We start from the raw sequence: 27,830 nt of genomic DNA on the forward strand, positions 1-27,830 counted from the left end.
CTCCAGCAACACCAACTCAGAACAGCTCGACTCTGCAAAGTGGCCAAAAAATATGAAAAGCTGAAGCTGTCTTTTTACAGTGGGGTAACTAGACAAATCTTTCTCCATGCCTTTCATTCTCTTCCCCTTCTCCCCAGTTCCAGTTGCAGGGGCTGAGCTGGTTGTCTTCACGGTTTATTTTGTGTCAACTTGTCTTATTCCAATGGTAGGAGAACTAGGGCTTATTTTCAGTGCCAAACACATTCTGTTTTTTCTACCATAAGGAGAACCATTATGAAAAGAATATACTTCACAGTGACCAATACCAAAGGTATGGGGTTAATTTTCACAGACTTAGTTGTATTTGATTCTGGCCCTGTGGTCTGTGCATAAACAGAGACTGTGAAGTCCCTACAGAAGGGAATAGTAGCTTTATCTTTTCCAAGTCTCTGCTTGTTAAATGACTCCTTGATGCAATGCATAGCCCTCTTAAGGCTAAGGGTTAAACATCATCAAGAGATGTCTCTGATCTGTCAGAGCAAGAGGAAAACAGCAAGGAAAATGTAAACTTTTCTTTGAAGTAGATGTAAGTAGAATCCCTTCTACTGGTTAGTGTGCATCATGACATGGCCTTTTTAAAGGATACAGGTATAGTAGCAGCTCCCAGCCATCGTGAGAGCTGCATGAGGCCAAAACCTGAACAGCCTTCTCATTTCTTGCATCCAAGCAACTTCAGCTAATGCCAGTTCTGTATATGTGATGAACAATTCTGTCTGGCATGAGCACAGAACAGAGCAATATCCCCCCAAAAGCAGGACAGCCATTGCACCTTCACTAACAGTGTGCTTCACAGCAGTCTCCACAGACACCTCATGTCACAGAAAAGTTCATAACAAGCCTTAGCAGTGCCTGTCTGCACACTCCTCACTCAGACTCCGCATACATGAGTGTGTGTTTGTCGCACATAAGGGCTGACCTGTATTTTTGTTACACCACAGGCTGGTCCTCTTTGTGAGGCTGCCACAGGAAACTTTCTATTGGCCAATCTTCTAATCAGCAAATTTCTGTCTCCTTGTTGGCTTTGCTTCCCCTTCGACTCCCCTCTCTCATTTTACAAGGGAAAAAATGATGCAGCAGAGATGAAACCCCTAGCTACAGAACCAGCAAGGCTAGACATCAAGCATGATTAGCTCTTTGCCTGAGGACCTAGCCCGCTGTCCATAACTGCGACGAGTCCAACAATCACTTAGAAGTAGCTTACGGAAACGGCTTCTCTGAATCCTGCTCCCTGCCTTTTTTCTGTTTACTGCTCCACCGCTTGACCTATTCAATCCCACAATCTGGGCTTTGACTCCAACCAAGTCCATGAGACAGAAAAACATTTCTGACTGTTAGGGGTTGGAGCAGTTTTGGTAGTTTTTTTTAATCAGCTTTCTATTTTTACTTTTGTGTAAGAAAACTAGATGCAAGAGATTGTTAGAGAATCAAACAAGAGACTGCATCCTCTAAATATATGCTAGGAATAACTGCAAGCTAGCAACACTGGATAAGACTTTTTCTTGCTGTTGGCATGTTACAACTGGAGAGTAATTTACTAACTTTTCCAGCTCCCACAATGGATTGCAATCTCATATCAGTTAGATTATCCTAGGTAAACACTCATCATCCCTATTAATATTTGCTTCTGTCTGTGGTTATCGATCATCTAGCAAGAAGGTGACATATTGCAAAGGCACAGGGCTGATGCTGATGTATTCAGAAGATATTCACCTGGCTAATGGGGTGCATCTCCAAGTGTATCCGTCTTTCAATCATTTCCCTGACTTCCTGCAAGACTACAGGTTTCCCTCAGGAGTCATCAGACTTTCTACTTCTCCATCTACAGGGCTGACAAGAGATCCCTTTAGACTCCTCCACCCTGCCACAGAAGGGGAGGGTACCTTCTTTCCAAAGATTTAAAAAGGGACACCCAAAACCGTAGGAGATTTTGTGACACGTTATCCCAAGGAAAGAAGACGGAAGATTTGCCACTGAACTAAGTATGAAGGTGAGTGAGACTCTTTTGTTGTGTGGGAAACATTTAGTTTGCAATTTATTCTTTTTTTCATGTGAGTATAAGATTTAGGAACTGCAGGGGGGCTTAATAATTTTAACTTAAAAATAACCTGAGAGGAAAGTACACATAGTTATATTCAGTGTCCTTGAAACAACTGCATTAAAAAACAAATTAATAGCACAATGTGCTCTTAAAATCAGGACGAAATAAACGACTGTGAATCATAATGTTAGACGCTCTCTGTTGCCCATCAGTGCTGTCAATGCATGAATAACGACATGGTCTGTGCAAACAAGCAGAGATGCCACTTGTTCACAGAGGATTCATGCTCAATGCTTTCATTTGCATGTGCTGCATCAGTGAGCAAACTCCAAGAATCAAAAAAGCCTCTCTCATGACATGTGTGTCATCATGGTTGATGCAAATAGGATGCTACATTTAAAAACTTTTCCTGAGGAAGTAGTGATTTGCTCTCCTGGTTGGTTGGTTGGTTTGGAATGGCAGGTCCCCTGCATTTGCTTGTTGTCTAAACTCTGATTCAAGGCTTGGTAAAATCAAGATATACTTTATATCATCTTCCCCCCCTTACTATGTACGTTATTCTCTTTTCTGGAAGATCTAATGCCCTTGTAAATAGGAGCATAAAAGGTGTTTGCCTCGATGGCAGTTCTCATCACTATGGAACCTTTATAATAAATATTGATAAAGAGAATAAAGTATGTTTGATTTAACATTCACCCTCCCATCAGATCACTGTGTACGGAAGCTGAAATAGCCACGGACCAAGAGGAAGTTTGGCAGTAAGACAGGGAGAAAGGAGCGAACTGGAATTCCCTCACATTTAGATTTGAAGTTGAGAGGATCCACAAATCTGAAAGGCTTTTCTTGTACCTTGTGGTTCTTTGCACAGGGACTGCATAAACTGACAGCATCTGCAATGGCACTGCTCCTGGCAGCCTCCTTCATATCTTTCTCCTGGAGCACACCTCAGGTAAACTGCTAGCTCAGGCTGAATGTGCAGCATCCATGAATCTCACAGGTTGGTGCTGTTTAAGTATTTGTGCTAGTTAGTAATGGGATGCAACGCTGACATGCCTCTTTTCTCTTTTTTTGGCATAAAGACTCATTTCCAAAGGAGAAACTGGACTCCTCAGGCTATGCTCTATTTGAAGGGTGCACGTAAGTCCCAAGCTCTGTCTGTTTTGAGGAGATAACTTTCTCTACCACTGCATTATTCCTGATCTGCTTGGTGCCACACAAGCAGTAAATCCCTGAGGATGCTGTGGAGGTAGAAGTGCTGAGGATTACAGGGATGTGCTAATGGTTATTTCTTGTCTCTGAAACAGTGGTATTGCCATTATTATTATTATTTTTTAAAGAAATCAAACTGAAGAAAGCAAATGTTGAAAGAAGAAAAGCAAAACAAAGTAACTGAAAATGTATAGAGTTTAAAGCTTGATTGTAAAACCTATTGGAAAAGCAGTTTCCCTACTTGAAATAATCTTAAAAGGGGTTTAAGACACACTGGATACAGCTATCATTCCTTATTCTCACTCAGGCTTTACTAAAACACCTTCTTACACAATAGGCGAATGCACATTCCTATTACAAGAATCTTGCATTAGAGTTGGTGTTAAGATCACAAGCAACCTCTTCTAAGGAGAACCTGGATGTCAGCGTTATCAATGCTGTGGTGCTAAGTTTGTGCAGATGACTTTCTGAGGTTCTATTGTTAGTCCAGAGTTAAAGAAGCATTAAATATAAAGATAAAATTTAGAGCCAAAGAGACATTTTGTCTTTTGATGCAAACCCATGAAATTTAACAGAAATATTTCTATTTTTAAAAATTCTATTCTGAATTGTTGTCTCAAAATTAAAAGCTATCAGGTAGGGTAGGTATTAAGAAAGCAAGAAAAATAGCTTCCTTGAAATTAAAAAAAAATATATGGAAGCTCACAATCCTGAGAGAAATGCAAAAGGGACACAATACAAATAATAAAACCACAAAATAAATATAGGCTCCAAAAAAATTTAACTGTAACTGAATTCTAGTGACATTAATAAAATTATTTCTGTTCATAAAAGCAAAGAATTTGGCCCTTTTTTTCTTCTGTTTATTCTTTCAGCTGAATAATGCACTGTGTTACTTCTATACTGATGTGTATCATTCTTACTGATGCATAGGAAGTAATGTGATTTTATATTTTTAGGGTTTTTTTTCATTTTTTAAATAGAAATATCCCTTTATAGTCCAGCAAAGAGATTAAGGGCTCTTGACCTTACAGCAGTCGAGGAAAGAGTGAGGAAAAGACAGTAAATTCCTCCCTATGTACAGTTCCTATAGCAGGTTCATACAAGAATGAACAGTGCTGAAACACCGGTTTAATGGAATAAAGTATGTCTTGGATTGTTCCGGTTCAGGATGGGCTATTGCTGATTTGGAAAGACCAGGGGATGGACTTACGCCTCCCAGTTTATTTTTGTAGTATTATTGTAATTTTGTATTTTGAGAAGACTAGCTGCTTTAAAGTAGGAATTACAACAGATGTGGGAGGTTGTTTTCACCCTTTTCCCGCTGCTTTTGTAGAGGGACGTCGATTCATCTCAGATGAGAGCCAGCGAAAGGATCTGTATGGCAGAATGCAGCTCGGTAAGTACATGTGCACAGCTGTATGTAATATATAATCTTTGCTCAGATTATGGGAGAAATCTGTGGAAAACGGTGGGGATTTGTGTTCCTGGAATCATAGTCAAGGAAGCAATTAAACTGCCTTTTGTTAGTTCCTTCATTCCAAAAAGCACGAGATAAAGACTGTGTCTGACTTGCCTCTCTTGTATACCTGTGTGTCTTCATTTACGTAAGTGATGTTCCAGACTGACCTGGCTGTTAAGTGGGATTATCATCAGTACCTTTGACTTTCTTTTTCCACTGGAAAAAATCAAATCAAGTTACTAATCATGCTGAACTGACAAATGACAAAAGCAGACAACGTTAATCCATGGTAGACAATGTTTCTGGAGGAAATGGAATGTTGTAGCAAAGTAAGGAACATATATAAAAAGAAAATGTTCTTTTTACCCTCTAAGGGACTTCAAAATAGCCTCCCTTTTAAAAAGATTGCTAGTCTCTTCTGTGTCAGATATTTATCAGGCTGGTTTTGAGCAGAGAATGTTATAGACCAAAGGAGACAACAGTATTTTTTTTCTCTTTAGGTTTCTTGTTACAGAGATAAAAAAGGAAAGAACAAAGTAAAGAAAAGCCATCAAATAGTAACAAACCATGCATCTCATTTTGTAATTCTAGAAACACGCAGCCAAAACACAAGTCCTTTATCACTTCCTGAAGCTGCAGCACTGTTCCTTAGTTCCTTACGGAAAGCACAAGAAGAAGGTAAATGCATGTTTTATCTTACCCTGAATTTTAAAAGGGGTTTATCAATATTTCATTTACTAACAATTTAGTAAATTAATCTGAAAGGTCTAGTTTGAAATGAGATATTATTCCACAAAGTGCATTGTGTTAGTGTGTAGTGTACATTTACACAGAGTGTATTCCATTAGGGTGTACATTTACACAGATTAGAACATGAATCAGAGAAATGATAGTAGGTAGACTTTTGTACATGCTGCTTTTAATTTGCTTTTCAGATTTGTATTGGTTTTGATTCAAGGGAATGGCTATTTAGAATTGAATTTTCCAAAACAAAACTGTACTGAGGCTCTTTTTTCTGCAGAATATTGCTTGTGAAATTTTCATTCCGCCATTGGCTCTTATGTCCTGTTGGAAAGGTTTAAAAGAATCCTAAAAAGCCCCAGCAGAGGAGCTGTGGGATTTACATCTGGCTCCTGAGAGCTCTGTTGCTGGCACAGCTGACAAAGAGTCCAGATGACATTTAGAGGCGGAGCCCTCAAAGATCCTGAAAAATCCCATAATTCATTCAGGTGTTCCTTGGCTCCCCAGATATTATCCAACACTCCCATGTCTGTATCCTCACCACCTGCTTCCTTACTACCTGCTTCCGCTTCTCTCTTCAGAACCTCAGAACGCACATCTTCCTTCCACAACACCACCCAGCAAACCCAGCTACCGAGTCAGGTTTAAATAACTTGTGTTCCCTCATCTCTTTCATGCACATTGCACCTCCTTAGATGAGGACACCTGTCCTATGTTCCCCCACTCCCTCATCCTGCCATAGTTCACCTTTCCTCCCTAGACCAGCTTTTCCACAAAGCCATGATCCTGAACCCCTCATTGATGGCCTGATGCATACATACATCTCACCAGGCTGAGACCCTAAATCTATGCTATCCACATCCTCTGTCTTTCTACCTTTCACCTCTTCAGGTCCATAGACTATTTTCTGGAAGTGGAGCCCGGACAGGGAGGTGCAGAAGGGACGGTATACCCTCTAGTGCTGTGGAGAGTCTGTGCTGTGCTCTGGCTCCTGGGTGCTGTTGTAGCTTATATAAGCCCAGGAGTTTGTCTAAGTCAGGCTCTTCCCCTGTTTGGCTCAGGACAGGGAGGAACAGGAGGTGGCTAGAAGCTACCTTTATTTCTTATTGACGTGATTGTGAGTTCCTTATTCAGACTCAATTGCTGTCACCATGACAGGAAGAAAAACCGCTTTGCTTGGATTAGGAAATGCGAAGTAAAACCCAAGTAAAACATGAGGTAGTTTTGTACCTTTCACACAGATGAGTGGTGAGACAGGCCTGTTATTGCCTCATTGCCTTTGACACCATCAACAGACTGTAAGAAATAACTGCCTTGCCATCAATGCGATATTACCTCGTTAGTTGTGTACAGTACACAGCTTTCCTGAAATGAAAAGAAGGTGTGAGCAACACCTCACAGAATTTACCTGGTGTATGCGCAGATATGCTGGGTCCACTCCTGTCTTCTCCACTTCCTAAAATCACCCACTGTATCTCATGTAGCGCTGGGGCTTTGTGCTCAGCTATCTCTTCCCTGCCCTGGCAGATCTCTGCTAACCAAAAAAATTCACTGGCATTTTGATTGAGAGAGAAAGGTAGAATTAACAATGAGCATAGTGCTTTGGAGAAAATATATGAGCAGTGACAAAGATAAATCAGTGAAAGTATTATTTGTGTGCTTACAAAAAGAGAAAATCCTCTGAATTCTAGTGGTATTTTCCTGCCTGCTGTTGCTGTTCCAGAGGAGACAGCGGACAGCAATAGCCCCCTGAGAAAGAAGGTGACATATCTGAGAGAGCTAAGAGGAACTGGCAGCTTGTTTGGAAAATACTCTGTGGAATAACATTGCCATCACAGTAGTAGGAAATAACAGGACAGTCAAACCTAGGTAAGCCCTGCACTTTCAGAAGATTACTTTCAGGTGATTTCAGAATCCTCTTGACTGAGAGAAATGTGCAAATAAAAACCAAATACATAATTTTCTTCCACATGAAAAATTTGTGCTTTGTACTAAGATACCCCTCTGAACATGGTTTGTGTCTTTGCTCTTCAGCAAATAGAAAAACTCCTACATTTAAAATGAGAGAAGACATGGTCATTTCTGCAGAGGCCTGCGTCTCTCAGCTAAGCAGTCTCATTGCACTAGGCCTGTGCCTGAGGCACATCTGTCTCCTGAAAACCTTGGCTGACTGAACTTTCCTTTATCTACAGCTTATTTTTCCTCATTGTGTCTTGTCTTACAGTTGAAGAGTAAAACGGTGATCACCCTGGCTACCTGACAGACAATCTATCAAATTGGTGAAATCTTTCAAATTTCTTTAACATTTGTATTGCATACGCCCTGAAATCATGACTGGTGTAAACAGAGTATTTCATCCATCCTCGCTTCCGTTCCAAAGGGTGACGTATATACACATTGCAAAATGTTGAATGCAAACGGATTAAATGTTACTAGTTCAGATAAGGAAATTATTTGTAAAGTTCCTGCTTTCTTTAGACCATTTTATATGCCCCACCCAAAATTTAAAATACACTGTACCATCTTACCTGAAAAGATGATTAAAACTGTCTTTTTGGACAACTACTTCATGAAAAACAATTTTTCCATAGTCTTTGGGAAGCCTTTTACCACCTTCCACCCAGCTGTTCATTAAAGCCTTTTTATTTCTGATAAAGTTAGATTCCTTCACCACTTCACTGCTGACCCTATAAGTTGCTGATAGTGAATAAAGTCAATGAGATATTAAATCAATCCAGCTGTCTTCGACTGCAAAGCAGGTGATTTTTTTTTTTCAGATGTCTGTCAGCACAGAGAATAGGCAACATCACTTACTTAGACCTCGGGGCTGGGCCAGTTACATGCAGAAATGTATACTCTGGATAATCCTACTAAGCAGGTCTCACCACATAAAGATAGTAAGGGGATAGGTCTTAAAGGATTGGGGCCACATTAATGACTATGGCATAGAGCCACCACGGCTGTCGGGAGGTGCAGTGATGCTGGAGCCAGTGGTGGGGCACTAGGTAAAAATCTAGTGTCACACATGACAGCAGGCACACAGAATATTAATTGCATCGTTATTGTACTTTTTTTGTTGGCTTGGTTTTTGAGTTGCAAAACTGGAATTATACATAAATTGGTTAATTATCGTTCCATGCTGATAAGGATATATTTAACATGATTTATGTTGTTTTGTGGTCTTACTGGAAAGCCCTCTGTAGTTTTCGTGTAATTAAAAACTAGCCACATGATTCTTGTGTCCAAGCAACGATGTTTTATTTTTTTAACCTTTAACCCTAGTTATGCTCTTCATCTTTTAATGTTACTTTCCTCTGATCTTTCTCATGACACTGCTAATTAATTTTGTTAACTCAAGCTAACTACAGTTTTGCTTGTCCTCAACACAAAGAAATGCAGCTGAAAGAACAGAGGAATTAATTTCTATCATGGGACTATAGGCACTGTCAGGAGTTGTTTATAATCTATATCATTTCATCAAGGAACATAACTGGAGAAATCAAAATGTCTTTGTTCATTCTTAAGCACTAATGTATCTTTCAATAGCAGCATACGTTGTATGACAGAATACCTTCATGATGAAATTCACCTAAAGACCAATGATACCCGCCAGCATATTTTCATTAATTTAATTGCTTTCTGTTTCAAGCATACTCTGAATATCTCAGGTGCATCTAAGTTATTTTTGACCATATTTTAAAGTATGATTAGTCAGTGCTCAAACAAGAAGTAGCAGGCTTATGCATCCTTTGATTTATTACTACCATGAAATTCACATGCCTCTAAATGTCCCAGAGACACAAAAACTGTACGAATCACATCCCCAGTTGACTGATATTTGTATGAATTCCTGATCTAAACTCACTAGCTTAAACAATTCTTTACAAATCTCATGAAACAGAATAAACATTCTGCCTTGTTGGTGAGCTGTTTGTGAAACCCTAGTATTTTCAATCATCTCGCAGATAACTGCTGATGTAAACAGATAGCTGCTACCAAGCTTGTCAGATGTCAGTAACTGTTAGAAACATGTGGCATTTCAGTTAGGCCATCTGTTGCCTCGACTGGATGAAAAGCCATTCCCTCTAATATGGCAAATTCAAAAGGCAGAAATGTTTTGCTGTAGTTAGATCGCCTTGCTACTGATGGCTAGTCCTAACATTGAAGGCAGAACTAAAATAAGGCTAGAGGCATGAGGCAGAGGTCACTTTCACCACTGCAGGACCATTTCTGAGAAGAATGGGCACTGTATTCACATTAGTCGTATCTCAGAAGTTGTGCTCTTTCTGTCACCGGAAGGGTGCTCAACGCATATGAGCGTGCTGAAACAAACAAACACAGCTAGATTTGTGCGAGATGTTGTGGCAGCTCTCTGCTCTTCCCAGGGAACTCAAACGCCATAAGCACATCTAAGAGAACCTGCAACTTGGATCATACATGTTGCATATTTTTCTCCTCTGGGACTTTTCCAGAAAGAACAAGTGTAGCTGACTTAACGCAACCCTAGCAAAACCTTCCACTTTCCATATTTTCTGTGCTGTGCCTCCACCATTTAGCAATACTTACAATATGTGTGTAGTGATCACATCTTTCAACACTGCCATGAAGCTGGGTTTGTGATGATGATAAACAGATGTTCACCAGCCTGTGGCTACTAGGACATTTTTAGGCAACAAAGGAAGCGCTGGATCAATCTCAGATGATGCTAATGCATTTTTGATGACAGGGGATTTGGGATGAAATGCTTTTCTTCAGTACAATAGTGCATTGAAATACAAGCCATAAAATCAAATTTCTCAAAATAACTTTTGTGGTTGTTTTTAAGAAGACATTAACTTTCAATCAATATGCCCTTTAAATGTGCTTTTGTTGGGACTCTCTGCCATTACATTCTTTGACTGTGCAACTTTGAATAAACGCACTTTGGGGAAGAATATACATTTCTGAACTCAGAAAATGCAGTTGTTCTCCATTTAGTAAACTGTATGAAGGAAAATATTCGCAGTATCTTTCCTTTCACCACTTTCATATGAAAAATAACTGCTCATTGTTTTAATTACTTCTAAAATGGCTAAAAAATAGTGACTTCTTTTAAATCCAGTGAAGTTTTTGCCATAAAAGCCTGAACCTTCTGAGAACAGTTATTCTTTCAGGTATTCAAATCAGCTTAAGCATGGAAGTCCAATTTCAAAACTCATTTTAGGTGGCCAGAAATACAAACAGGCACCTAATCACTTTTATTCTATGTGGCCTACAGTAAAAACTATGTCTTCAAATATTGTTTGAAAGGTAGGTGTCTAATCAAAGTTGGACACTTAGGCTCCTCCTGGGATTGACAGTGAAGGTAAATACCTCCAAAGTCCACACTGTCCTACCTGCTGAAAACTGATTAATTCCTGGAAATATCTTTTCTTGAACAGCATGAGAAATTCTTTATGCATAAACTTCTAAAATAAAAGATGAATCTCCTTCCTAAAGTGTTCATGTCAAGATCTACTTCCGAAGAGCATGTTCAGGCACTCTCTGCATCTCTAGGAATTGAAATACTTTTGAACGCTTTGTGTAAGGCAAATGAAATGTCTAGTTCTTGTTTTGAGATTCAGTTATTCCTCAAGCACTTCAAAGTTTCAGGTGCTTTTCCAAATTATGTCTGTGGGGCAGATGTGTTCTTGGAATTCTTTTAGCATTATTTGTTATGATTAGGCCTATTTCAGAAGTAGTGAAATAGACCATAGACTAATGGAACAACTGGAAGAACTAGAGTTACTCATCTTTGAATGTTGTCACATTGCTCTATGGCATGTAGGTTTCTCTGCAGGGGAAGGTGTTACTTAAGCAAATTTTATCATTCTCTTTAGCAAGTCACATGAATTTCCTCCCAAACTAGTTTGTTAACAAACTTAGAATCTAAGACAAGATGAAAACAATAAAAGAGACATACCAGAGGAATCAGAAAATAAACAGTCTGCTGTTTATTGTGGGTCTAAATGACTTCAGAAACATGACTTCATTTGTCTAAAATTCAAATGCCCACTGCCTAAGGCTTTATATGATTCCACAGGAAGTATGTTTTACCACTGGATCAAGACACTTCTGTGTGCTGTAAAAAAATGTTTTAAATGATATAAACTTACAATAAACAGCATAAGCAAAAAGAAAGACCATTTCCTTTTCAGTGTATCTTTTTAACCCTGCCAAGGTTTTCCCAGTGTAACGCTTTTTCTCTAAATTTTTTGAGCTCCGGCTTAAAGTTCATGTTAGTTTAGGAGGGAAAGGGGGGAACATAAATGAAGCAGGAATAAATTTGGGACACCTATAATGGAGCTATCAGTATAGACTATGATTAATATAGATCATTATGTAGACAAAGATATGATCTGCAGTTTGCTTAAGCTCCTGAGGGGACTGTTGCATTCTCTAGGTTTATTAAGCTTGAGAAATCTCTTCTACCTCAAAGGGGCTCAGAAGAATTGTCATTTAAACTACTTTCAAGGTGAAATAATATTAGGCTTTCCAACAGTGCAGCTTAAGTAACATTTAAGATTCCTCTAATTATATCACACTCTCCTTAACACAAATCTTGCCAAGCCTACAGGAGAAACTGTTGAATGCATGGAGAGACCCTGCCAGGGTGAGAGCAACGAATTCAGTTCCTGTATTCTCCATGCTGCTTCTTTTTTCCTTGCGGCAATACTCCAAGAGAAAAGGGAGACTTGATGTTTTGCCTATCCCTTTCAGCTTCCTCATCCTCATCATATCTTTCATCCTCATCTTCATCTTCGCCTTCACTATGGTGAGGGCTGGAATGCTGAGAGACAGAAGGTGATGGTGGCACTGATGAAGGCCTGGGGTACCTGAAACCTTCCGTCTGGCAGAGAGAGAAGCAAGTTGTATATATTATCATAGTGTTCATCAATTGGTTGTATAGAGCAATTTAAGGCTATCAATGCTTCAGAGGAAACCAATGGCATCATGTAAGCTAGACCTGCTGTGCACTCTAAAATTAAACTCCTCTGAACCCAGATCTCCTCAGTTCTTCTCTGCTGGTAAGCACACATCTGTATGGCAGTGATCTTTCAGCTGTGCCATAAACAATATACTGCCCTTCCAGCACTGCTTTCTGCAAAATATGACTATCTTAATTGAGGCTTAATACCGTGAGCACAACACAAAATCCTTCTGTACTCTGTAGTGAGAATATGCTTACAACTCAGAATTCAGTCTGAAGTTTTAAAACAGTTATCTAGTTACAGTGTCAGTATCTGCAAAACAAGAAGCAAGCAAAGGGTTTTGGCCTGAGCCTCCTTTCTCCTTCGTATTTAAAAAAATGAGTTGCTCTCTGGAAGCGTCTGGAGGTTTGGTTTCAAATGACATTGTTCTTATGCTGGATCCGAGCAGCCTCCCTTCTCAAATTGGTGCTAATATGCATTATGCAAGAACTATTTGATGGTGTGCTTTTAAACTGACCCCTTGCAGTTCCAGCCACAGCATCCTCCTCACGTACCATGTTTAGATGAAGGCAATACTTTGCATCACTTTCCCTAGAACATCCTTTCTCAGCTCCCCTTCTATCTGGTTTGTGCAGAACATCTCCATGGCATCTATCAGAAGCAAAATTAGAAGCTGCCAGTCTTCTAATACAAATTCCAAGGGCCTGTTCCTCAGCTGGTCTAAAGTGGCATAGTCCCACCCAGGTCTCTCTAAAAGACCTGAAGAACTGATCCTGTATTGCACCTGGTACCCCTAGTGTTTGCATCTGATACCATTACAACTCCTGACTGGAGCTTGGGTCTATAACTTGTTGAGCTTTTAACTATGAGTTCCTATTTCCCTTCAATTAAAACAAAATTTGCTAACTCTCTTCTCTCTTTTTCTGCCACACGCACTTTTTCTCTCTCTCTTTGTAAAGCAGCTAAAATGCAGATGAACTCATCTCCAAAAGAAGACTTTACCTTTGGTGGAGCACTTGGTTCCATCTCAAATTTATCTGGGAATGTTCTGCTGAGGGCCAAATGTCTGGCATGCATGTAATACTGCAACATAAGAGAGAAGCCTTTACAAGTCAAGGAAGTCTTGGGTAGATTTAAGCAGGAAAAAAAGGAACGTAAAATGAGTATCTTCTAAAAGATGATGCTGAACAAAGACTAAACATGTTTTCAGCTATGGAGAATCCAACTGATATCACTGCTTGTAACGAACACATTGTGTGAAGTAGTGAGCCATTCATGTTAGATTCACGCTGAAGTAGAGTCTGGAACAGAAGCTGAATAAGGTTTCTGTAAGACAAGATGTATTAAGATCGAAACCAGCACTTGTCTCAGTCAGTGTAGTTCTTATTGAGTGATAAGTATTCTTTGTCTCTCAAGACAGAACTGGCTCTTTTTTAACCAGGAAAATATACATATTTAAGTGCGCAGGTGTTACACATAAACTTTGGACTCATCCTTGCGTAGGAAGCATATGCAGCAGTTACAGAGAAGTAACATTCATTAATTTAGAGGCCTGGTATTGAATAATTTGGCAAAAATATGGATCCACTATATTCACGAGTCTCCGTCACATGCATGGAAATAATGCCTTGTTGTGTCAGGGTCTTTTGCTGTGTTGGGAACCATATAAACACAAAAGGTTCTCACACAGGTATCAGAGCAGGACAAGGTCCAAAATAGTTACAAAACTGATACATGTGCATCCACTTCTTTGCTCATGTGGACTTGAGAATGCTGCTTTGCACTGTCTTCTTAGTAGGTAGTACTGCAGTGTTTGCTATGTCAAATCAAAAAACACTATTTTGCCTTTAAGGCACAGAGGTAGTTTAGGAGTGCTGCGGAGCCACAAGGCCCAGCAGCATTGTAGGAAGAACAGGTAGGGTTTCTGAAAGAGTCCAGATGATTTTGGAGTAGAAATCCTACTTAGTGTAGGGTTGCCAGTGTTGTCAGAGACACAAGCTTTTTACATTGTCTTTAGCATGAGGAGTACAAAGACCTCAGTGTGACTGGCTTCTGCCCTAACCTATTCCGTTAAGTCACGTCTCTCCTTACCACTGGTGACTGGAAGCATTACAATGAAGTGCAAAGGCAGGCTTTGCCTTTAGCACCGTTCAGAGGTGCTTTTCAGAACAGGGATGTCTCCTTGCATTGTAGCACGATGCTGAAGACTGCTAGTTAGACCTATGTTTTTGCAATTTTTAATACCTCTGTTACATAGTTTCACACACCCTGCCTAGGTATCTCCAGTCCAACAGATCTGAGAGCCTCTCAGTTCGGTTTCTTTGGATGATCCTCTGGCGACAGGACTGCTGACAAAATCCGTACAAGAACTGAGTTAGCTGGTTGCATGATTCATCAGGTGAGCGGAACCTCCTGTCAACTATGTAGATGCCTGAAGGACACAAAAAATGTGAAGATGAGTGGAATTGGAAATGGGATCTGACCTGTTACATTTCCATTCTACCTTCTGTCACATAGTCATACAAACATTATATGTATTATATGTTCTTTTTACTGTTAGAAGGCAACCATAACTGGAACATTTGTTACTATTCTGATGGAATAGAAAGCTGCAGACAAATATGTATTCTTTATTTTAATTTTCTTTACCTTTCAGGCTGAGACTCAGCAAATTATTCAAAATTTGGAGGCTTTGTTGCTGTTGCGTAAGTATGTCCAAAAGGATTCAAGAATTTCTGGATAAAGACATATCATTTTTATTTCCCATAATGTTTAAAATACTGACTGCTTAAAAAAAAAATAATCTAGTGCTTTCCTAGTTTGCAGTAGAATTTAGAAGCGTGGATGGTCAGAATCAGCCTGTAGGAGAGAGGCTGTGTTTTCTGTAGAAATGCAAGTGTTTCCATAGAGATAGCTAACTGACATACATTAGTCAATATACAATTCTGGCAGAGAGAGGGATGAGGTAAACTTGGCTTCTACATAGTTTGTCGAGATCAATACTTTATTCTTGCCACCTTCCTTACACCAGGGTGTTGGAAAGAAGAGGGTACTAGACCTCAGCTATCTTAATGGACAAGACAGACACAAAGCTACCTTAACTGAAGTGCCTGGTGTACCCTAGGAATGTACAGTAAGTTATGTCAATGCTCACATCCATGTTTTGGCAGAGAAAAGCAAGTGACCTATGCTCTCAGTCTGTGACCTTTCTGAAGGCTCTTAAAGACATGCCTGCCCAGGCAGGCATAGCTATATTTTGCAACTGGCTCTATCCCGGCCCCTAGGCCAGGGCACAGTTGTTACTGGTGTGGAGCTGTCATTGCGTGATTGTGCAGACAAGCCAAGGCACTTAGAAAGAGGCCCTAGTACGGGCACGTTTTCAATATTGTCTTGACACACCAGTAGCTGGCTACCCTCCTCCTTACCACACCCCAATCTTGAACCATTTCTAAACCTTTTTGAGCAGATTCTTATTTGTAAGTAGGTTCATTTTATTTTCACGGGTTTATTTTTCAGTGTACATGATAATTTACTCTATGTTTGGTGGGAGCAAGTTTCACTGGCCTTGAGGTCCCAGTACATCCTTCTCAGACTATTCAAAGAGCAGCAGATTTCCACTGCTTCTTTTGAAAGGCTCAAAGGATTACACAGCAACCAGAGGCATTAAAAGGAAGTGCTGGGAGACTCCAGCGTAGGTATGAGTGCTGAGTTTGGAAGGATAAAACAGACAAAAGGTTGAAGGAAGACGAAAGAGAGTGAACCTGGGAAGGGTTTGGATAAATATGAAAGCTTGAATGGTTTGTTCAACATAATGAGATATTCAGAGCTCTGAATATATTCCCTCAATGAACCCCACTGCACTAGTGAAAGCACAAAATTGAGGAGTAACAGCATCATTGCTGTGCTTTTTGCTTTCCTAACTCAGAGGTGGTATTTTAATATGGTTGTAAAAAAATTACCGTAAGCTGCTGGATCAGCAACATGTTCCTGCATGAAACAGCCGAATCCAGAAAGGTTTGTGGTTACACTGGGAATGCCCATCACAGTACATTCAGCTGCCAAAAGAAACAGACAGAAAGTGTGTCAGTGCAATATGTTCTGAATGGTTTCACCTTGACAGAAAAAAGACAAAGAAACAGGCAGACAGAGGTCCCATAACACCAGAGCTCTCTGAAAATGTCAAGTGAAAACTATTATGCTTTGTTGTGGATTTTGAGAAAAAGAAATTTTAAAGAGAAAATTTCACAGTTTTTGCGAACATATCTTTGTGTTTCCCAGCAGCGAAACTCAAAACTTTCTGGGAGTCCAGTGCTGAAACAGAGAACCCCAATATATGGTCTGGACTCCCTGTTTGGATGTTAAATTGAAGTCTGTCACACACATATATTTATTAGTTTTTCACAATTATTTACAAAACTCGTCCCTATAGCAAGAAAAAATACCAACAACCCCATCACTAACTCAGGACTGCATTCAAAGTAGATGTGGAGCTAGTTTTATAAAATTAGAAAATGTATGCATCTTATATAGTTATTTCTATCATTGCTGTGAGTAAGGATAACTGTTTACTCACACTTACAGTTGTTGCTGATGAACTTCAGCCTAACCTAAGACAGCAGGCAGATAAGTAAATAGTCTTTGAAATGCTACAGGCCATCTACATGGCCTTCATTAATATGACAATAAAACTGGTGTCTATACAATAGAGCTATAAATCTACCTTAAAAAAATCACTATTTTTTTTTTTCTGGGAGAATTAAGTGGGTATCAGCAAAGCTAATCACTTTTGCATTAGTGAAATGGAAAGAGAAACTGTCCTTTTGACTAACGTAAATAACAGCTTTCCTCAAATCTGCTAAGTACCAGCCTATCTTTTCTGTCCAGGTTTACTTTAATGTTCACTTCAAAATCATACCTGGCTGTCACACTTTCTTTATACCTTAGCTGAGATTAGAACAGGAAGAGAAACTGGTGGACTGCAAGACAGTTGCTTTACTTGGAACTGAATAGCTCTCCTACTTTGAGAGAAATAGGTCTGGAGAATGAATGAATTTACAAAATTTCTATTCTGATCCACTGGCTTACAACAAATGTTCTTTGTTGGCAAAAGTTGGGCACCCCAACTTCCAGATGTGTATCAAGACTACAAAAGCTATTTTGGAGGACATGAAAACCCAGGCACCCAGGCTTTGATCTTCATACATATTCAAGTTCATAGTTTGCACTGTTTTCATCAGGTGTTAAGTGCCTTCTGTAAATCTGGGCCAATTTTTAAGTCAGAAACTAAATGCTCTCTGTATCTTTAGAAATATCAATTTAATTCTGTGAGATTCTCTACCACTGCATGTATTTGTGGTAAATATCTTAGATATGGTGTTACATAATTCTTTCAAACTTAACTATTATCTTTAATTAAATCCACTGAAGTATGTTGGCTGGTAGCATCAAATTTCTTGCCTACATTTTTCAATATGTACAGTCCTCTACATGATCTTTTAAAATCTTTGAATCAAGTTATGAATTAAGTATTAAAAATGATTTTTTGTTCTAAAGCCACAGAAAATCAAAATATTACATGTTAGTATGGGTAAGGGTCCAGTGCAGGGACAAATGTGAGTAGTCGTCAGTCAGCAGATGCCATTTGATACCACCTGGCCCACAAATTTTGCCAGCAGTAAGACTTATGCACTGCAGAGGAAAAAGAGCCAAAATAGCTTTTTCAGCCCTCCAGAAGAAACTGGCTGCAAACCTATTCTGCGTCAACAGAATGGACATCTTTCGATACTAGTTAAGTGTACAGATTGCCTACCTGGAGTGTAACCCCAGGGTTCATAGTATGATGGAAATACACCAAGGTGGCAGCCTCTAACAAATTCCTCATAGTCCAAGGGCAGCAACGGGCTTGTTGAAGAAAGAAACTCTGGATGTACGATCACCTGGATATTCAAAACTTACATTAGAGGTGAAAGAAAACCATCATCAATACATGTAATTATCAAGAAGTTTCACTCTGGTATTTTCCTAAGTATCTGGACAACACCTGCTTTGCCCATGTGCTACCTAATTCACTTCCCACACTAAAAGGTATCCTGCCTGTGTGCAGTCTTGTCCTGGAAATAGTACTGATTTATAGATAGTACTGATAATAAGTATTGATAATAGAACTATTTCTCTGGACAGGTCTTCAGCTTTATCCTTGTTGATCAAGGAAGACCATGTGCATTGAGAATTATGCCTAAGGCTGTGGCATTCAGCAACACTAAATTGGTTCTCTTGGTCTGTTGTACCAAGGTACAGAGCATTGGAATGTCTTGTTTCAGAGGAGGCCTCAGGAGGATGCAGCATTTCTGAGCTTCACAGCATCCAACTGAAATATAGGAATGCTTACTGTATTCAAAAACTGAGAGAATTTTGAAAACAGACATATTATAGACCCATCATCACAGTCCTGTGCCTAGGCTAACTAATCTTGCTGAAAGACAAAGCTTATTAACTTAGGCTAATGTCCCACTTTCAGGACCCAAGCTAATTTATCTGCAGGACTCTACAGGACTTGAAGTCACTGCCCCATATTTCAGTGCTAAGTAGAGAAGTGCCTTGTGTATGCTGTCCAGTCAGCTTTGGGAGGAAGAAGTGTGAAGGAAGGGTTTAAACTTCTATGGGCTTTTTTCCCCACATAAATATATTGCAGCCATTATTCCATGCCAAGGATATGCTTTTATCCTTTCTTAATAATATAGTCATGCTACTCACTTGAATAAATCAATGCATGAATGTATTCAACCAGTAAATGCGCTGTAAATTAATTATGCAAGCTTATTTGATCCCAGTGAATCAAGTAAGATTTTCCATTGGCGTTGCTGAGGCTATTTTTCACATGCCAGATCTGTCTGTGTGGATATATCATACATCTCTCCAAAATGACTTTCCATTTGAAGTTTACAGAATTTCTTGTCCATGGCATTCAGCTCATTAAGTACTAAGCCTGTTCATGCAGCAGGTAATTTTCCAGTGGTAATGACAGTTTTGTACAAACTTGACATAAATTTAGCCAATCAAGTCTGCTAAGAAGCAGGAAGAGGTGTCTATGGTGTTATATGCTATCTGCTTTCTAATGACTTCAAGCAGTTAGTTCTGAGGAATTTTTGCATCCTTCCACGCTACTTTTGTTACATCTAGTCTAGTATATTATTACCATATTATGCTCTCAGGGCTCATTGGAGACACAGGCCTAGCAAAGAATATGTTCTTACGAAGAAGTGACAAGGAAGGTGCAGAAAATGTTTACAGAATCACAGAATCATAGAATGTTAGGGGTTGGAAGGGACCTCTGTGGGTCATCTAGTCCAACCCTCCTGCCAAAGCAGGGTCACCTACAGCAGACTGCACAGGACCTTGTCCAGGTGGGTCTTGAATATCTCCAGAGAAGGAGACTCCACAACCTCCCTGGGCAGCCTGTTCCAGTGCTCCGTCACCCTCAGAGGGAAGAAGTTCTTCCTCACGTTCAGACGGAACTTCCTGTGCTTCAGTTTGTGCCCATTGCTCCTTGTCCTGTCGCTGGGCAACACTGAGAAGAGTTTAGCCCCATCCTCCTGACTCCCACCCTTGAGATATTTGTAAGAATTTATAAGGTCCCCTCTCAGCCTTCTCTTCTTCAGGCTGAACAAGCCCAGCTCCCTCAGCCTCTCCTCGTAGGAGAGATGCTCCGGTCCCCTCACCATCCTCGTAGCCCTCCACTGGACTCTCTCCAGTAGCTCTTCATCTTTCTTGAACTGGGGAACCCAGAACTGGACACAGTACTCCAGATGAGGCCTCAGTAGGGCAGAGCAGAGGGGGAGGAGAACCTCCCTCGACCTGCTGGCCACACTCTTCCTAATGCACCCCAGGATGCCATTGGCCTTCTTGGCAGCCAGGGCACACTGCTGGCTCAATTTTACTCAGTTATTGTCACAGGTTTAAAAGCCAAAACACTGAGAACAAGTGATATGTCCTTGTCAGTGATTCTATGGATCTGTCCTTAAAAAGAAGGTTTGGAAGAGGAAGAATTTGTAATTTTAGGTTCTACTTTGAATAGGTAGGTGATGAGATATAGTCATCGTTAACAGAGAGAATGCCAGAGATAGCCAGACCAAAAAAAGCTTTGGTAGACTTGTGAAAGTGGGAGCTGATCATTTCTGTGACCTGCTAAGACAGACATGTAAGTAAGAATAGGATTTATTTATACACATTTAGCTTCAACAGTTGATATCAGCATGAGCACAGCATGAACAGGAAATATTTCTGCTCAGGATCAAAGCCCTGGTTACCTTCTACAGCATATACTGAGTGTCAGGGTGCTGTTCTCAAGAGATGAACCAATACTCCAGAAATGTCTGTGTGCAAACTCTGGACCTCCAGTTTTAAGCAAATGAATCTATTTCAGGGTTTTACATCTAGCTGCAAACAACCCGTGGCACTTTCTGGATTTCAGAAGTAGTAGCTCCTCATTCAGTACAGCAGGCAGCAATGAAAACAATTCCCTAACATCAGATTTCTAACTTGAAATTAACTTGATTGAACAGCAACTGAGGAGATCTGTGAAGTGACTAGTTGTTATTCCTATAAAGTGAGGAAGAAAGAAGTAGTTCTCTATTAATATAATACTGCCTATCAAGAATTTGACTGTACTCTCCATGCTGATGATCCAGACTGAGATTGTTTCAACAAACTCCATTTTATATCTAAAATGAAAATGACAGAATGTACCTTTACTCTGTCTGTCCGGTTATTGAAAAGACCAATGCGTCGGATGGTATTGAGGATTGGATCATTGCCATCGTCAATCATATTGTGGGTGGTCACTGGAGGCAGACAGTGTCGCTAAAGAGAGAAAAGGCAATCCATAAGCCAGAAAAAACTGTTGGCACAGTCCTGTTACCGTTTTCTAAGGTTAGTGGAAGACAGCGGGAGATCTTATCGTCTATGTGGATAGGTTTTTACCTTTTCATTTTAAGGTCAGAAAAGAATGTTATAATCATATAATGTTGTCTTCTGTATAACTAAGGCCACAAACGAGACTATAAAATCTGTCACAGGACTTGTTTCAATTACCTCAAAACAAATGTATCTGTACTAGCTTTTAGAAAGGCCAACCATTTAATTTTAAGTTTTTAGTCAATATGTTCTGTCTCCTTAAGAGGCTGATTTTACATATTTAATTAAAATGGAAGAATCCAGGCTTCAGGAACAATGCAAAGGTCACATTTAGTGCAGAAGAAAAGAATGAGGAATTTTGGGGTCCTGCATGTGACAAGGGGAATACCCATAGATTCCCCAAAAGAATTCATTTGGGTCATACTCTCATTAAAAACAATCACAGCTGATCTTTAAAAGTTACCGATGAGAAGCATATTTGCTGAAAACTTCTTTTTCAATGCATGCATATCACTGTAAGTCATGCACAATCCTTGTACATATTCATGTTTATCATTTATACTAGATATTTGTGTAAACAATACATTTTCTGACCTGAGTTGAAAAGATGGCTCTTTTCATAATGGTTATATCATCTCGGTCAAGAATCTTGTTCAAGTCTGGAATTTCTCCTCTGCAGAGGCAACACAGAGCCTATTTTACCAAACGACTTACTATCAATTGTATAAAGAAAATGAAGAAACAGCAAACAAGGTCTGATCTGAAGTCTACTGATGTCACCAGGAATCTCTCCTTTGCTTTCATGGCCCTTCTATATTCCCTACATTTTGTTCTCCCATATACTTTTGACCTTCCAATTAGGTTCCAAAAAGCTAAAGAATTCTTTTTTCCCATTTTTCAGACACTTCTTGGTTTTGCTTAAGTTCCAGTCATCTCATCTGTGCTTTGAGTCATTCACTTCCAACTCTCTTTCGCAAGGATAAGACTAAGCCACTACTACATATTACTTTGTCTCTGGTGCTTTTTTAAGCTGAGATAGCTAATTTTTGACAGTGAGTAAGCCTTTGTGTTACTTAGATACCCTCCATATCTCTTAAGACTCTTTGCACAATGGGGTGCTAGTACCTTTAAGTTTTTTTTCTGTGATTTGCCTATTGAACAAGTAACCTGCAAATGGAACAGAGGGTCCCATATCCTCCTCCTATGCCCTTCCTATGGATGTAAAAATTTCTTACACAAAGAGTAGAAGCACAGAAAAACCACAGGTAAGCCAGCTGAATATGTGGTTCTGTAAGGCAGAACAAAGTAACCTATACACTCACTTTAGCAGGGCATTGTAGAGTTTCTTTCCAAACTTTTCTTTCACAGACTGTGCAGTGTCCCTAGGAAAATAAATAAATATATGTATAAAACAGGAGAATCCAGGACAAAGACAGAATAAAAAAGATTCCTGCCGTTGGAAATTAAATTATGCTTTCATGTATACTGATGGAATCAAGCATGCAGCAGCAGACAGAGGTCTGGTTCTCAGTCAGCAGCCATACTGATGGATTTCAACAGAACTGAGGATTTGACCTGCATCCAAAGATGGATGCATTGTGAAATCCAGAAGCAGACCTCACTAGAGATTACTTCTAACACTTTTGCTGCCCTGTTTCCTAGCTCAAAGATTTTTGAAAACAAGTATTAGACTAAAAACTAATTTGCCATAAATTAGTTTGCAAACCAGAAAGCTTCCTGAAAATGTCAGGCCATGTTTTAAGTTAATAATAAAGCCTGTATCATCAGAAAAATGTTATAATTTAGCTGAGAAAGGACTCCAGTGAAGAACTCTTCTAAATGCAAGGGCCCATTTATATTTTCCTGCCTCTAGCTGAAATAACTTCAAAGTACAGCTGGAAGTGCTGTTGTCAAAACAGAAAATGCACTCTCAATTTGCGTAAAATATCCACTTCATGAAACTCTTCCTGCCTGTCTGACTTCTAAGAAGCATACTTTGGGCTAAGACAAAACTTGTTAAGTGAAATCCTAAACTTTACCAAGCTGAGAACCCACATACCTGTTACTTGCTCTCTCCCAACTCACACAGACACAATAGTGGATGAGTTAATTCTGAATGAGTTGTAAAGCAGCTAATTGTCAAACTAAACTGATCCAAATCCCAGCAAGCTAGTCCCCTCATGACTACATTTTCTTAGACCCATGGCATGATCAATATCCAAAACTTAACCCAGATAGGACAGACCATTTTTTCAGAAGCAGAGGAAACAAGGCATTTAGTATCCCAGATCAGCCATTGTTTATTCCTTTGCAAGTGCCAGCCTCTTCTGGTATTTAATTTCTGTGGCATCCTTAAAATCATCTAATACTACTACGGAATACTGATTTCAGGTGGTTCTATCCAGGAGCTCCACATTATGACCATGATAATGCTGCACATGATGATGCAGAGGGTCTTTTGCTTTTCACAGAACACAGTGGGAAGAATAGCTGGAAACCACATTTTTTGCATGATTTCACATCTTTAGATTTACTTTCACTGTTACTATTGTGCCTGCATTACTGAGTACCAGAGAAATAACCATGTAGTAGAGATACAACAAGGAAAAAAATTTTGCATATTTCATTTAATTTAAACTGTCCTAATATCCGTATATGATTTATTTAATATGTATTTATGTACACTAATATGTATTTATGTACATTATGTACTTTATATCAAAGACAAAGCAGAGGCCAAAAGCACTTGTTGCAAACATGGCTCAGAGTTCTCATTAAAAACTCTGGCTATGTCACCCTCCTTGGCCATTTACAGTTTAAGCTAGTTGGGCAGATCCTCCAGACGGTGCCCAGTCCATTTCAGAGGGTGATGCCCTTCTCTCCTCTTAGACACTGCCTGAAGTGGTATAGGATGAAATATCATTGGAAGTGAACAATCACTCTCTGCTGGCAGTGAAGGCAGCTCAGATGCATTACTTTTAGGAATCCAGAGTTGGACAATTCCAACCTCTACATTCGTGGTACCAGTTTCCAGAGCGGTAACCAGATAGAATGTTTCCTGTAAGTCCCAAGAAGTTGCTGTGTGATGACTCCAGAGATAATCTAGACAGTAGATAGATTTCTCATCTCTGCTTTCTCTTTCAGATAAGGCAAAAGCTAAATCACTTCAATGATCCTTGTTAAACTTTTTCTGTAATTGATTTTGTGTAGATTTAGTATCTGTTCATCGAAGACTTCAACTTGATTATTGATATCCAGAAACTGAGTCACAGATCATCTGCTGGAGGCAGTTAATGAGATAACAAGAAAAATAGCATCCGTCTCATACATAGTGCCTTCCATCTACAGATCTCTAAGTCGTTTAGATTTCTGTCATTTTATAAATACAGAACTGGCATCAGAGAGAGTTTAAAACAGTAAGACATAGGCATAAAAGCAGAAGTTAGGTCTTGTGGGTTCTAGTGCTTTAGCTTTAAGACCAGCTTCCTTACTTCTGCAGCAGAGTTTAACCGCCCTAGCCACCTGATACGGTGCACATTTTCACTTCCCTGCTTAGATAATTAATCTATAAATAAGTTGAATGTAATGGAATTTTCACTTTTTAAAACAAAATTCATCCTTGATAACCCACCACTGATTTTCTTTATGAATTTGAATATTCGGTTTTGCCATGTGTCTCAGTTTAGAAGTACCTTACAACATGTGTCTTTTCCTGTGCAGAATAACACAGCAGTTAAAGTAAGGTGAAGGTTCAGTCTGCTCCTGCTTTGCTTTTTTGTTTGGGAAGTTGTAAAAGGAAAAATGTTAAACTAAGAAGTGCTGTGACAATTCTCCCTTTATAACTGTAAGTTTCACTGCTTGAGTATGGCCATTGCTTAATGTAGGCTATATAGAAAATTACACACAATTGTTATCAACTGTTATTCTGCTGGATTAGTCAGTACAATTTCCATATTTCTAAATAAAAGAGGATGTGTATTTGATTTCTTTTTCCCACCAGTGGCAGAGAAGCTCACTCTGATAAATTAGCAGGTGGTCCATATTTTGTGGAAGCTCAATGGCATGTCCAAAGGCAGTATTAGAAACACTCAGCAGACATCCAGAACACCAGATTTTCTAGAACCTTTGACTTCATCACTGCAAAACAAGTACTATTTACTAACTTGTTACAAAGCATGGCAAGGCAAGTTTACTGAAAACAATGTAGGACAAAAAAAAGATAAATATTTGTCCTTATTTATCATTTCCATCTCTTTCATCCCCACAAATACACTCTAGTTACCCACAATCCTCAATTTTAGCAGAGCATAAAGAAAGAGCATTATTCTTCATCAGAAACTTTTGCACGTCTCCTCAATTCACTGTACACTGCCCTCAGTGAGAATGGCAATTACCAGAGCTGCTTCCGGACTGCTTGTCCTTTCAGGGTTTCCACATTGAAATTGTTTGTCTTTGCTGGCATGATGAAGAACACAACAACTGTAACATCAGTCTTATGAACCTATATGGACACAAGATGGAGAGAAAAAAAAAATCTCACTACAAGGTATCACAGCGAACTTTAACAGTAAGGATTAGTCACAGGAAAAGCCAATGCACTGACTGGTTGTCCAGAAAGGCTCTGATCTTACACCTCTCCCTTTAGCTATGAAGTTTTTGGCAAGTCAGAGATATAGCTGCGGATAGATACAGGTAAACAGATGTTACCCACTTCCAATCTGGGCTATAGAGATCTTCCTGACTTCTCATGGTTTAGAGGCCATGGCTTAGGATGTGAACATCAACTGCAAAAAAAAATATCCTACACACATTTGCTCACCTGACACAAACTTTGTTGGCTCAAGAGTGATCAGTTAGTTTACTAGCTGGGGTATGCCCAGGCATGTGTCAAGGGATTCCCTACAGCAACAAGCAGAACTACCTTCTCTATCAACAGTGCCCCAGAGGTATGGGCAGAAACAGGCATGACGGCAACTACTGTCAACCTGAACCTCTGGCAAACCCGCCAGACACACAGAAACCTGCAAGCAACTTATTGCTCATTTCTCACACCCAGCTACTGCAAAGGCAAAAAGCATTTGCTATAAAATTTGACACTTTACTTATAGATGGTTTCACTTGCTGGCTTCTCCTGTGTGCTAACAGGATTCAGAATTCTGGGTCCCTGAGGGGTTTCTCACATGGAGCAGAATGAGGTTGTACTCCTGTCAGCAACTACTTAAAGAAAAGCTAAGGGTGAACTCTGTTCAGAGCTGTAAAAATTAAATTATTTTGAATTGCCTCTATTCTAAACTTTAGACACACAAACATGCTATTAGCATGCCTTCTCTCAGACTGAGGTACAGGGAAATGTGTAGTACAAAATAACCTATGGGAGTCATCTCTCATTTTAAGGTTCTTCCCTTCCCTCTCTTCAAGGCAGGTTCAAAGTCCATAATGCTATGATCTCAGTGTGTATTAACAACCTATCCCAACATTCATATATTATTTCCAAAATGTTAGTAAAGTTTTCAAGTAGCAAAGGAAAAGGACTCCATAAAATACAATAATTCCATCCAATGCTATGTATTTTTTAGGTTCAGGAACACCACTGGGACTTCATTAAGAAACACCATGATTCTCAGATTCACTAGTATTACAGGTATTCTGCTGTTCCCAATGGAATTATCTCTTGAAATAATTACAGAGCAAGTGTTCTTTGAACAGCTAATCAGGTGCTGGCATGCACGTTGGAACAGTAACTCAATAAAGCCAGGCTCAGCTTATGGGAGAAGCAAGTCCCAGCACACTGTTCCAGAGAGCTTTGGAAAAGTAGCCTCAGTTTCCTTTGACTTTCCATCAGCCTAGCTTGTCACTGATGTCACATAAATCATTAGATACAGTGAAAGATTGCTGCAATCATTGCTCAAGCAATTCTTTCCCTCTTACCATATAAGAACTTCCACATTACCAGCATTTATAGTTAATAGCTATGTAAACGCCATTAACAGGTAGCAGATGTTGCACAGCATTGCCAAACAACAGAAGTCAGTTGTTTGGCAAATTTGTGAAAGAAATACTGAAGTTATGTGAGGTGACCTGTTGTGTGAGTGAATGGATTAAGTATTTTCAGAAAGTCCACAGGCTCTAATGGTCTTAATAGAAGGCAGTGGCAGAACAAATGTACTTAGGGCTTTCAAAATTAATATTTTTTCAGCTCTGCAGACAATATAGTATCATGATTTTTATCCACATTTTCCATATCATTTAAATGATAGAGTACAAAAGAGACTCTGGGACAATGGCCAGTTGATCCTTGCTAGATGACTGAAAACCAATTAGCTTATTTATTTATTTATTTATTTTAAACGTATCCACCTTTGGGACACATCTGGAGGCATTTTCAATTACCTCATTTGTAGGTGGTAAGTGCTCTACTATTTGATCATGACAAGGCCTTGGTCTTATCATCATCAAAGTACTCCATAAAGGCATTTAG

The 27,830-nt window shown here is 39.5% G+C and overlaps 2 protein-coding genes across 5 annotated transcripts in view; one reads left to right on the top strand and one right to left on the bottom strand.

The window, feature by feature from the left end:
• Nucleotides 1-2,972: 2,972 nt before the first annotated feature.
• SPX (spexin hormone) lies at nt 2,973-7,724 on the top strand. Its single transcript, XM_075413079.1, has 5 exons — nt 2,973-3,026; nt 3,157-3,214; nt 4,623-4,685; nt 5,340-5,426; nt 7,714-7,724. The coding sequence occupies exons 1-5, from the start codon at nt 2,973-2,975 to the stop codon at nt 7,722-7,724; spliced, it is 273 nt and encodes a 90-aa protein (XP_075269194.1).
• Nucleotides 7,725-11,438: 3,714 nt separating this feature from the next.
• GYS2 (glycogen synthase 2) overlaps nt 11,439-27,830 on the bottom strand; it is a 62,946-nt gene continuing 46,554 nt past the window's right edge. For all 4 annotated transcript variants that reach the window (XM_075439583.1, XM_075439576.1, XM_075439567.1 and 1 more), the window contains 9 exons: nt 25,747-25,853; nt 22,675-22,734; nt 21,947-22,025; nt 21,185-21,298; nt 18,249-18,375; nt 16,399-16,494; nt 14,707-14,870; nt 13,442-13,522; nt 11,439-12,357 (listed from right to left, as the gene is read on the bottom strand). In XM_075439583.1, coding sequence (XP_075295698.1) covers nt 12,136-12,357; nt 13,442-13,522; nt 14,707-14,870; nt 16,399-16,494; nt 18,249-18,375; nt 21,185-21,298; nt 21,947-22,025; nt 22,675-22,734; nt 25,747-25,853 — 1,050 coding nt within the window. In that variant the 3' untranslated portion in view covers nt 11,439-12,135. The remainder of the gene's footprint in view (nt 12,358-13,441; nt 13,523-14,706; nt 14,871-16,398; nt 16,495-18,248; nt 18,376-21,184; nt 21,299-21,946; nt 22,026-22,674; nt 22,735-25,746; nt 25,854-27,830) is intronic.

This window comes from Opisthocomus hoazin, chromosome 1, assembly GCF_030867145.1.
Source record: "Opisthocomus hoazin isolate bOpiHoa1 chromosome 1, bOpiHoa1.hap1, whole genome shotgun sequence".
In the NCBI taxonomy this organism is placed as follows: domain Eukaryota; kingdom Metazoa; phylum Chordata; class Aves; order Opisthocomiformes; family Opisthocomidae; genus Opisthocomus; species Opisthocomus hoazin.